Source organism: Nansenia antarctica (genome assembly GCF_963989245.1).
Source record: "Nansenia antarctica genome assembly, chromosome: 9".
NCBI lineage: Eukaryota > Metazoa > Chordata > Actinopteri > Argentiniformes > Microstomatidae > Nansenia > Nansenia antarctica.
In genome coordinates, this window is record NC_137679.1 from 3240282 (window position 1) to 3252739 (window position 12458).

The window sequence follows — 12458 nt, forward strand, 5'->3', positions numbered from 1 at the left end:
ACAGACAGACAGACACGCACGCACAGGCAGACAGACACGCACACACAGGCAGATACACAGACAGACAGACAGACACGCACGCACAGGCAGACAGACAGACAGACGCGCACACACACTCGCACAGACACACACAGGCAGGCAGACAGACAGAAAGACGCACACACACACAACACACACACACACACGCACGCACGCAACACACACAGGAAATTATGGATCTTTTATTTCTTACCAACATAACAGATCAAACTACATCACTGTTCATGAATCATCCACAGTGCTTCGTATACAGAGCTCAGTCACGACGTTCTATACAGCATCTAATCTCCTTGGCTGACGTTAACGTACCACATTAAATAATTACATAAATACCAGCCTAGTTCTACCCTCATACATCCGTCTCAGAGCTTTGAATGCATCAGTCCTGTGGAGGTAAAAACAAACATCAACACTAGAACAGCCAGGGGTGATTGGACCCCTGTGGGTATAGAAACATGTTATATATCTGCACTCAATCACATTTCAGGACCCTCCTTTCATGACTTTTCCTAGATATGTGCGTTCTACCACCCAGTATCCGTAACATTTTCTAAATCACATCAGGATAAGCTAGTATGAAGTGTGTATTTTGATGTTTTTCTGGGTAGGAAGCAGGCTAATTTACAAGCTGGCCAACTAGTGGTCGTTGTGTGTAAATAGCAGCTTGAGCATCGTACAGAGGCGGCTCTTATAGTAGGTAAAAAAGGCACGGCTGTTCTAGTGTTAATGTGAAGGAGAAAACATATAAGAGGTTTGTTCTAGAAAAATCTACAGACCGTTAATGTCGTTGAGAGCCTTTTGACAAGCACATGGAAAACAAAACAAAAATACAACGACATTCATGTTTTCTTCATAATCCAATAAACCTTTCGGTTTTACAATTGTGAGTATAAAGTAAAAAAAAAAAAGGCACAAACAACCTTTCCTTTTTTTTTTATGACGCTTGAATTTCATAACCGTAACCGTTCACGGTTCAGCCTCACATTAAAAAAAAAGGTTGATTTTTTCCGCCATAAATACATTTAGTACACCCAGATTATATTTAAATTAATTGCACATTAAAACACATCATAATAATAACATTATTTGGCATGACAGCAGATTGCAGACATCTTTTTAAAAGAGTTTGAGGACTCAGCATAGACTGAGGTAGCTCAAATACGGAGTCATCAGGTATCTGTCCCCAGTAAACAAAGAGTCCAAAAGACGTCCTCAGGGAAGCCGGAATCTGGGTTCAGATGACGTCTTTCTAGGACGTCCAGATCACGTCTTTAGGACGTCTTAAGACGATTCTCTAGTCCATAAGACGTCCTAAAGACGTAATCTGGACGTCCTAGAAAGACGTCATCTGAACCCACATTCCGGCTTCCCTGAGGACGTCTTTTGGACTCTTTGTTTACTGGGTCTAGTCTGGAGTGGTTTTACCTTGAAACACTGTAAAAAATATAATATATACTATGTAATTTTCATGTAAGGAGTTGAGGCACTACAATTAGGGTTGCAAAATCCCCGTAAGTTTGGGAAACGTCCCTGTGGGGTTTCAATGGAAACTTGCGACCCTAACTAGAACACTGTTCAGATTTCAGTAGGTGGAGAGAGAGCTAGATATCAGATATTGTACGAGTCGTATTGCATTGTTCTGTCCATCCATCCCACGTCCCTTTACTCCAGATCACAAGGTCACGTAAGGTCACTCATAAACAGTGCACAAACACACACGTGTCATAATAATAACTGACCAACATTGATCTACTGGCTCAAGTGTATTTTCCCTGTATTTCCATTACATTATATTTCTGTTGTGATTAAAAATGAAGAAGATTCAGATCCCTCCCTCCTTCACGCAGACAGAGAGGTGGCCCAGCAAGCAGACATTTGCAGTGCGTTGTGTTGTATACAAGGAGACAGGCTGTTTGCTTTCCGTCGGTCTCTCTGTCTGTCTCTGTCTCTGTGTCTCACTGTCTCTCTGTCTCTGTCTCTGTGTCTCACTGTCTCTCTGTCTCTGTCTCTGTCTCTGTGTCGCACTGTCACTGTCTGTCTCTGTCTCTCTCTCTGTCTGTCTCTGTGTCTGTCTGTCTTTGAGTCACTGTCTCTCTGTCACTGTCACTGTCTCTGTCTCTGTCTCTGTGTCTCTGTCTGTCTGTCTGTCTGTCTGTCACTGTCTTAGTCTGTGTCTGTCTCTCTGTCTCTCTGTCTGTCACTGTCTCTCTGTATCTCTGTGTCTGTCTTTGTCTCTGTCACTCTGTCTCTGTCTCTGTGTCTCACTGTCTCTCTGTCTCTGTCTCTGTGTCGCTCTGTCACTGTCTGTCTCTGTGTCTGTCTCTCTCTCTCTGTCTGTCTGTCTTTGAGTCACTGTCTCTCTGTCACTGTCACTGTCTCTGTCTCTGTCTCTGTGTCTCTGTCTGTCTGTCTGTCTGTCTGTCACTGTCTTAGTCTGTGTCTGTCTCTCTGTCTCTCTGTCTGTCACTGTCTCTCTGTATCTCTGTGTCTGTCTTTGTCTCTGTCACTCTGTCTCTGTCTCTGTCTTTGTGTCCACTAATTCCACAGAAAAGGATGTTGGATGAAGCATAACATCTTCAGGTGACGTGTCCCTGGGTCCCTCCGCGCCAGCAGGTGTGTTGTAGGGGTCGTTACTCTCCGAAGCTACTGCTGTCTTCTCTCACACACACACACACACACACACACACACACACACACACACACACACACACACACACACACACACACAGACACAGACACAGACACAGACACACCCAAAAAAGTTTGACCATATGTTCAAGTCTTACCATATTTGAGATATTTTTGCACTGCTCGGGAGTAAGTAAGTGCACTAGCTTTTTCTTTACAGAATAAACCTTCACCCTTCAAATAGAGATTTTTTTTGTGCTCCATGGATATGATTTTGTTTGTGGTTTCTTGTATCTTATGTACATGTATTAAGTGTTCTTTGTGTTACATTGAAACCCAGCTGCTATTGACGGGAGTGGGACTATGTCCAAGCCTTCTGGGCTTCGTTCCCTCCCTGCGCCGTTTCATGTCTGCTAAACAAACTAAACTAAACTAAAACAAAGTCTTGATTTCAGCTCAACTGTTAATCCTAGAAGTGACCTGCGTGTGTTTGAAACACGGCCCCACAACTGGAGAGGACAGCTGAGCTGAATAGAGCCGCCTAACGTGAGGAAGGAGAACAATGCTCTTCTTCCTCTGTGGGACACTTCTAACCCTTCTAGCATATTCTCTCCTGCTCCCTCTGCGTGGTAACACACACTAAATGGGTTATGAGGCGACAGAGAGAGAGGAGTGATTACAGCAACCTAGATTTTTGGGAGGCAGAGAGAGAGAGAGAGAGAGAGAGAGAGAGAGACAGAGAGAGAGACAGAGAGAGACAGAGAGAGAGAGGGAGAGAGAGAGAGAGAGGGAGAGAGAGAGGGAAACAGAGAGAGACAGAGAGAGAGAGAGAGAGAGAGAGACAGAGAGAGAGACAGAGAGAGACAGAGAGAGAGATAGAGAGAGAGAGACGGAGAGAGAGAGAGAGAGAGAGAGAGAGAGAGAGGGAGACAGAGAGAGAGAGACAGAGAGAGACAGAGAGAGAGATAGAGAGAGAGAGACGGAGAGAGAGAGAGAGAGAGAGAGAGAGAGAGAGAGGGAGACAGAGAGAGAGAGACAGAGAGAGACAGAGAGAGAGATAGAGAGAGAGAGATAGAGAGAGGGAGAGAGAGAGGGAAACAGAGACAGAGAGAGAGGGAGACACATGGCAGCTCGCAGCAGCTGGTAAAGGCAGCATCCTAAAACACAGTTGAGGGGCCAAATTAATCACCAGCTGATCCACGGGAGACGCAACGAGGCGACGAGGCGAGGCGGAAGTAAGGGAGGCTGTCAGCGCCGGAGCCTCCGCTGAGCTGAGGGAGCTGAGGTGGGACATTATCCTCAGCCCTACTTTCAACTGAAGCCTTAATTGATAACGCCTCTCTCCTCCGCCACGCAAACACAGCTGGCTCCGACCCCCCAAGCTCCGTCTGACAGTTTAAGGTTCTGGGGACTAAAGCGAAGGCTTTTTATATCTCTCTCTCTCTCTCTTTACTTCCTCCTCTCGTCCCCGGCAAAAACTCAGACGAGGCTTTTTGTCGTCGTCGTCGGAGGGTTGAAGAGGGACGATATCAGGAGTCACAGCTTCCTGTTGGTGTGTGTCTACAGTGTGTGGGGGGGAGGGGGCGTTTAAATAGTAAAAAGTGGCTTCCACTTTGTTACATTTATATTTACATTTTGGCATTTAGCAGATTATTCCAAAGCGACTTACAGTCGGTACATTCGACTAAGCAAGTGAATCATCAGTCCACCAGTCGTAGCAGGAAGAGTAATCTAGCTCAGGCCAGGGGCCATTGGCAGTCGTCGTGATGGGGAAAAAAAAGAAATTGAAGAAAGATTGTTTTTGGTTTTTTTGTTTATAGACACTGGAGAGACAGTACAAGGGGGCAGTAGAAGTCTTTGTTGTTTTATCTGTCCTTTATCTGCACTATCTATATATCTGAAAGCATGTTATATGTTATTGGATTGTACAGTATGTATACCAGGCGTTGTTAGCCTAGCATGCTACTTCAGGAGGGCCGGCGGTGGGTTATACTCACACACTAGTTTGGGGGGCGGCCGGAGAGAAGCTTCTGAAGGGGGCGGGGCCTTGGGTCGGGTGTAGGTGGGGTGCAGCTGGCTCGTAGTGTCGAACAGAGCAGAGAGAGCTGGAAGGAAAAGACACACATGATATCTAGTTAGGTCCGGAAATATTTGGACAGTGACACAATTTTCATCATTTTATATCTTTTTTATATTATGAAATATACCAGTCATATTCTGGAATGTGTCTGAATGTTAAAGTTCCATAAGTATAAAATAAATAAAAAATAAATTAAAGTAACAGTTAGTAAATAAATAGTAGCATTCTTTTTCTCCCTACACACAAAACACGTACCGAAACCGAACCGAAACCATGGGCCAACAGAAACATTGAAAGTTTGAGGTCAAGTTTGTCTGGAACGCAGTTGTTTCTGTAACTTGTTCAAGGCGAACGGAGTTGAGAACCTAGCAACAGTTTGAGGAAGCCCCGGATTGCTACAAATCTGCGTTGTGGGGTAATTTCGTTTTTTGCTTCATGCGTGTCGTAATAATACATAATATGCACATAATACGCATATGGTCTACCTGTCAAGCCTAAAGTGCACTTCTACTTTTAATTTTTCCTCTCCGACACCAGTAGTCGAGCCTAAGAGTTTTTCGCAGTAGCATTTTTTTTTTACTCCTTACGCACAAAACACGCACCGAAACCGTGACCCAAAAACCGACCCGTGGGCCAACAGAACCGTTGCATCCCTAGTGTTTACGTAGGAGGATGACCTGGGCCTGTACGGTATCTCCTAGTGTTCATGTAGCAGGATGAACCTGGGCCTGTACGGTACGGTGCGCCCACCTTTCATGGTCTTGGCGTGGGCCTCGCTGCTGCTCTCGCACACGGCGTTGAGGAACTCGTCCACCTGCTTCAGGGACAGCGAGTTGTGGAGCGTCTCCAGCGGGTAGATGGACGGCACCATGTAGCCTGCAGAGAGAGAGAGACACACACACAAACATCCAGTCGCACCAGCCCTCCATCCTGAGGCTGAGGAGGAGAAGTGGTGACAGCCACAATACAGTTATGTATGTATGTAGGCCCCTTCCCAGGCGACGGCCCGCTCCCCGGTAATTAAACCAACCGACATCGATGTGACATCATCACCCAGCGGAACAGAACCTAGTTTGGGATCGACCCTCGGGGTTCTGGAAAAAGGACGGACATGCCAACACCAACATTCAGCTGAGTGGTTCGGTTCGGTTCAGTCACACATCCCAGCCAAACACCTCAGCCGAAGAGAGTTTATTCGTGTCACGAATGCAGAGCTTTTTCACACATAGCAGCAGCCCTGGGTCGACGGGTCGATACCCGTCGTCACTCGTCGACCTTGTGCCGTAGTGTGTCGACAGCCTTCTGACACACCGACAGGCCAGCGCAGAACAGTGAACAGTGCAGCCCAGCGACACCACACCACCCCACGATGAAGCGATAATCACAACAACAAAACACACAACAAAGGAGTGGATGAGGTGAAGCAATGCATCCATCCGTTTCTGAGTGCATGCAGTCAGCCTTGCATTTTCTCCAACAGTTCTCCACAGCCCTACTGTGCTACTTTTTAGCTAACAATCCTTGTCAGATACCAACCACGTCAACAAACATGGGACAGGGTCTGGTGAGAGAGGTAACAAGTCGGGATTCGTGAAGTATTTTTTAGTCTTCATATTACGAAAGTGTAAGTGTTGAAGAGTCCACTCAATGTAACAAACAACAGTTTTTAGGCTTGTCTTGTTTGATTCATTGTATCATCTGCCATCCTGCTTCGTACTCAGTGAGTGTTAGTGATACATGTCTTGTAAACAGACTTTTTAGGACTGTTCAAAACCACTATTTGGTTTGAGGTGTACCAACATTCAAATAAGCATAATCTTCTTCTACTATTTTCCGATTTCAATTACCTTGCCCTACTTGGGGACCAAGACACCAGACCCTGTCACGAATAAAAGGCCAGATCGATTATGCTCAACTAGACAAGCAAACAAACAACAAACTACCACAGAGGGGTCGACTACCACAATATGCTCTGCCATAACGTATGACATGTCACGGCTGTGGTATTAATCAACAAATAATCCTTCACAAATAAACACAACAACGGGTTAATGAAGCCTTTTAGTGTGCTGAGCTTTAGATACACAGGAACAGTTTGAGAGGCGTTAATTTGAAGCCAAGGTCGAAAGCGTAGAAATTGAGAAGTTCCGCTTGCCAAGGTCTCTGATGACAGCGGTAAACAATATCTGCCCTTGCGTGTACGGATGAAACAGGCCTAATCAGATGTCTAGCTCTCTGACAACCCCCCCCCCCCCCCCCCTCTCTCTCTGTCTCTCGCTCTCTCTCCCCCTCTCTCTCCCCCTCTCCCTCTCTCCCCCTCTCCCTCTCTCTCTCCCCCTCTCTCTCTCTCTCTCTCCCTCTCTCCCCCTCCCTCTCTCTCTCTCTCTCTCCCCCTCTCTCTCTCTCTCCCTCTCTCCCTCTCTCTCTCTCTCTCCCCCCCTCTCTCTCTCCCACCCCCACCCCCCTCTCTCTCTACTTCCCTCTCTCTCTACTTCTCTGTTGCAGCCTTTCTCTCTCAACGTGGATAATATCACATTCAGCTCACACACCAGATGCAGTGGGAGCAGCAGAACAGTGTGATGCTACACTGCACCATTCATTCACCCCTTTACCTGTGAGCCAGGGGGAAGAGAGAAACACACAGTGGATGAACAGAAGGAATGAGAGAAGGGAGTAGTAAGGCGGGGGGGATACACATGAAGGACGGAGACAGAACACTGACCTCATGGACAGAAGGCATGGACAGGAAGTGGAATGGTTTTTTCCACATTTTCTTCTGTTATAGACTCAATTGAATTACGTTTCTGTGGTTTTTTTTGCAATAAATTCACACACAATACCCGGGGCGGCTGTGTCTCAGGAGGTAGAGCCGCCGTCTAATGATCGCAAGGTCGGCAGATCGGCGGTTCGAGCCCCGGCTGGCCACATGTCCTTGGGCAAGACACTGAATGAACCCCAAATTGCTCCCAGTGAGCGGGCCGGTGCCTTGCATGGCAGCTTGCCTACCTCGCCATTGGTGTGTGAATGTGTGTGTGAATGGGTGAATGAGAGGCCGTTGTAAAGCGCTTTGGAATAAGGCATAGCTATATAAGTGCAGTCCGTTTACAGAACAGGCACTGACCTCATGTACAGTGGCTTCAAAAAGTCAGCGTTTTTTCCATATTTTCTTGTGTTATAGACTCAATTGAATTAAGGTTCTGGGGGGGGGGGGGTTGCAATCAATTCACACACAATACTACCCCATAATGATAAAGCAAAAACATTTATTTATTTTTAAATGTTTGCAAATGTATTAAAATTGAAACACAGAAATAGCTCATGTACATAAGTATTCAGACCCTTCGCTATGACACTCTTAACTATCCAACTAACTAACTACCGTACTAACTATCCACTAGACCCCCACTACTCCACTACTCTTCACATGAGGGATGGTGCAGAAACTGCAGTTGATGTGCTGGATTTGCACCAAATGTAATGGTTTGTAGTAAGACCAAATAAATGTATAAATAGATTATTATCCATTAAAGGATTCTTGTTGGCCACTTGGTTATAGACCAATGTTGTAGAGTGACTGAGATGATGTTGTCCCATCGACTGTCCTTTTTACTCTCCGCCATTTAATTGAGTACATTTGTGTAAGTCTCCCCAGGCCTCAGGGTCGCATTCGTGAGCAGTTTTGTTCCCCTCCATTTGTGTCTACAGAGTGTGTAATGTATTCGTATGCAAATCAGAGACCCTATAAAAACAAAGATATTCATTCCAAAAACACATGAACTGTTATTACCTTGCATTAAGATTACTTACTGAATGACTTCTTGGTGACATTTTTTCATTTTAGCTCATTTAAAAAGTATTATAGCAAAGGGTGTGAATACTTATGTAAATGAGATATTTCTGTATTTAAATGTTAATACATTTGCAGAAATATATATATTATTTTTTTTGCTTTGTCATTATGGGGTATTGTGTGTGGACTGATGGCAGTTATTTAGTTTTTCCAATCCATTTTAAATTGAGTCTATAACCCTGAAAAAGTGAAGGGGTCTGAATACTTTCCGAAGCCACTGTACCGTTGCTACTATAGCAACACGTTTGTTTGTTTGTTTGTTTATTAGGATCCCCATTAGCTAACGCCACGACATTAGCTAGTCTTCCTGGGGTCCGTCATGTACCTATGGAGAGCTCTCGGTGCACTAATGCAACAGTAACGCTGTATTAAGTATTTCCGAAAACATATCCAAGTGATTGCAACAGAGTTCTCTGCAAAACACTGTCTAGCAGTCCCATGAGTCCCAAGGCGTATCCACAAGGGTGAAACAAAGCACATATTTTTTGCTTCTTGCTCTAGAAAACGTGGCTAAAATCATTTTTAGGCCAGACTACGCTTTAATCAACCAATTAAAATGAGAGATGATGATGAGACGACCTAAATGTTCTTCACAGAGGCCGATCTGCAATCTGGTCACAATACCAAAAAACTGATTTCATGGAAATGTAGGGACTGGTGGCCTGGGGGGGTCCGGTGGTCTAGCACCGTGGTCTACAGTGCACACATACGCCCATGTCGGCATGGGTTCGAATCCGGCCCATGCCCTCCTGACATGCCCTCCCCTCCCTCCCCTTACTTTCCTGTCTGTCTTCACTATATCTATCCAATAAAAATGACAAATATGAGTGGGACTGCCCCCAAATAACCTTTAAAAACAAGAAATTGAGGGACTGATACTTAGTCAGGACTTCTCACAGGGCAACGATCAGTCCAATAAGCACATCCCTGTCTAGAGCATATCTAGAGCATTCTGTCTTTCAACAGTCACGTTCATCTGGACTAGTCGTGTGTGCGTTTCTCATCACTTCATCACTGGGGGCTGCTGTGTCTCAGGAGGTAGAGGCTGTGGCGCAGGAGGTAGAGCCGCCGTCTAATGATCGCAAGGTCGGCAGATCGGCGGGTCGAGCCCCGGCTGGCCACATATCGAAGTGTCCTTGGGCAAGACACTGAACCCCCCCCCCAAATTGCTCCCAGTGAGCGGGGCCGCCCGGCGCCTTGCATGGTAGCTTGCCTACCTCGCCATCGGTGTGTGAATGTGAGGCGGTTGTAAAGTGCTTTGGATAAAGGCGATATATAAGTGCAGTCCGTTTACCATTTAGAGCGTGTCTTTCAACAGTCACAGTCATCGGGACTAGTCGTATGTGCAATGCATTTCTCATCGCTTCATTCACTTCCACTGGGGAGGGAGTAGCATGCATTACAGTTTACATGTCACCCAGCAGCTGAAAACCCTTCTAGAGAAGAAGAGGTTTGTCCGTGTGGCACATTCAGGATTAAAGCCGTGTAGCCTTGATGCCAAGCATGCTCTGGTGCATCTTTGTCATACAGTTTCTAATGCAGAGGGCTGCACAGGAACACTGCAATGAATAATGCTTTTTTTAAAAACGTCAATTCGACGGCGCAGTGAGTGAGCACTAGGTACAAAAAAGGAAAGTGCCTTTTGATTGGTTTTTCCTTCTCCATGAAGCTCGGTTTAAGAAACACAGTATCTCTGACATACAAGGCTGGCCAGATCCCTTTTGGGATACAAAGCGCTTTGGCAGCTAATTATGGTAGAGGTATATCTTTAGAGGGAGGGGGAAACGTATGGGAGGACATCGACACACTCCCCTTCATACTAAGGGCCACTGCTGCATGCTCTGGCAGGCATGCAGAGAGAGAGAGAGACGACACCCAAGGAGACGTCGGGAGAGAAAGGCAACGAGGAGAACAGCGGTAGCTACTAAACATGGTACGACAGTGATACCGAAGTTATGGAGACAGTGGACAAAAAAAAAGGTGGACAAAGATGATGGAGAGACACAAAAGCAAGAAGGGACATAGAAAGAAAGTAGAGAATAGGGGGAGACAGGGAGGGAGGGAGGGAAGGAGAGAGGAGAAGCAAGAACAAGAAGAGACAAGAGGAGCTCTGCACTGGCAGCATCCCCCCCGTAGCCCCAGCGATGCATGGAGGGTAGAGGGCGGAGGAGGAGGAGGTGGAGGAGGAAGAGAGGGAGCGGCGGGGGGTGGCGGTGGGGAGGTGGGGGCGGTCTACAGGGGGGGCTGACCGTAGAGGCACTCGGGGGGGTCCTGGCCTGACACCAGCCAGTTCCTGAGGAGGCGCAGGTGGTAGGGGCACTGGCGCAGGTGGCGGGCCATCAGGGCCCCTTCCGGGCAGCCCAGAGGGCGGCAGGACCCCAGCAAGGCCGGGTCGGCCGACAGCCCTCTCCTCAGCTGCTGCTGGGCTGTACCCTGGCGCTCCTCCTCTAGAGGCGCTGAGGAAGAAGAGGTAGAGCGAGGAGGAGGAAGAGAGCACAGTGGAGGAGGAGGAGGAGGAGGAGGAGGAGGAGGAGGAAGAGGAAGAGGAGGAGGAGTAGCGAAGGGAATGATGTGGGGGGCCTTGCCAGAGGTAAGCACAGTGGCACAGGTATGTGGCTTGCCAGAGTTAAGCACAGTGCTAAAAAGGAGCAGTGAGTCTCTCTCTCTTTGTTCAAGAAGATTCCTGGGTTACAAATCTGGAGGGTCAAGAATCTCTGGTGTTTAGTAACACATGGGGGGGAAACTGATGACTGATAAAACCGCCGGCACATCAACACTACAGTGCAGTTGTCCTTGTTCGTGATATCTGTGTGGTAATGCTCGAAGGAAACCTAACATGATCGCATTTAACAACAGTAGACACCTCCTTACTCTCCGAGGTTGTTGAGTTCATGCCACTCCTCGCGATGCTTCCTGGTTCTACAAGAACAGCTTCTATTATGACAACACCACATTATGATACATCGAATACGGGTGTCGAATCTAACTAACTCAAATGGCACAACAACACCGTCTGGATATGACAAGACGCCAGAACTAAATGGGGCGGCACTAAATGTGGCAGCTGTGGCGCAGGAGGTAGGCAGATCGGCGGTTCGAGCCCCGGCTGGCCACATGTCGAAGCGTCCTTGGGCAAGACACTGAACCCCAAATTGCTCCCAGTGAGCGGGCCGGCCGGCGCCTTGCATGGGTGTGAATGTGTGTGTGAACGGGTGAATGAGAGGACGTTGTAAAGCTCTTCGGATAAAGGCGCTATATAAGTGCAGTCCATTTAGTCCATTTACCATTTATATGACAAGACGCCAGAACTAAACGTCTAAACGTTAAACGAAACGAGTGGAGAGAGGGTCGTTGGTTGCACGGTCGGAGAGAGAAGGTCGTTAGAACGTTGAAGCGTTACTACGAAGTCAGTTAAGTCGACATACATTCCAGTTCCGTTCCAAGATCGGAAAAACCGAGCATATGTCTAATCGTGGAGCTGTTCCAGAACAGTTGGCATATCATCAGACTCTAGAGACGCAGAAAAGGCTGTGTTTCACACAATCTCTCTACATGCTGGATGTGCTGCTACTTCAGTGCATTAACAACCAAGCACTTGATCACACTAGTCATTACATGGGGTGCCAACTCCAATCCGAAAAGTCCAAATCTCTGTCAACAACAGAAAACCCACTACACCCTGCTATCTAATCTCTCAATTACAAGAGGCTTTGCTCGTCCATCTGCGTTTTGCTCGTCCCCCCCCCCTAGTCAAATCATCCAGGCCCTTGGATGAGATCTCATACTGCTCATATTTTACAGTTAATTCAATCTCAAACAACTCGCCCCAATCTGTTTCTATTGACTGGTCTGTTTCACTAT

General features: G+C 46.9%; 1 protein-coding gene across 1 annotated transcript in view; it reads right to left on the reverse strand.

Annotated features, from left to right (window-relative positions):
- Positions 1 to 224: 224 nt before the first annotated feature.
- The window catches only part of LOC308164813 (inositol hexakisphosphate and diphosphoinositol-pentakisphosphate kinase 1-like), a 77881-nt gene continuing 65647 nt past the window's right edge, over positions 225 to 12458 (reverse strand). Inside the window, exons 27-29 of the mRNA XM_080538853.1 lie at positions 5498 to 5623; positions 4665 to 4772; positions 225 to 2692 (exon numbers count right to left, since the gene is read on the reverse strand). Of these exons, the coding sequence (XP_080394979.1) occupies positions 2670 to 2692; positions 4665 to 4772; positions 5498 to 5623 (257 nt within the window). The 3' untranslated portion in view covers positions 225 to 2669. The remainder of the gene's footprint in view (positions 2693 to 4664; positions 4773 to 5497; positions 5624 to 12458) is intronic.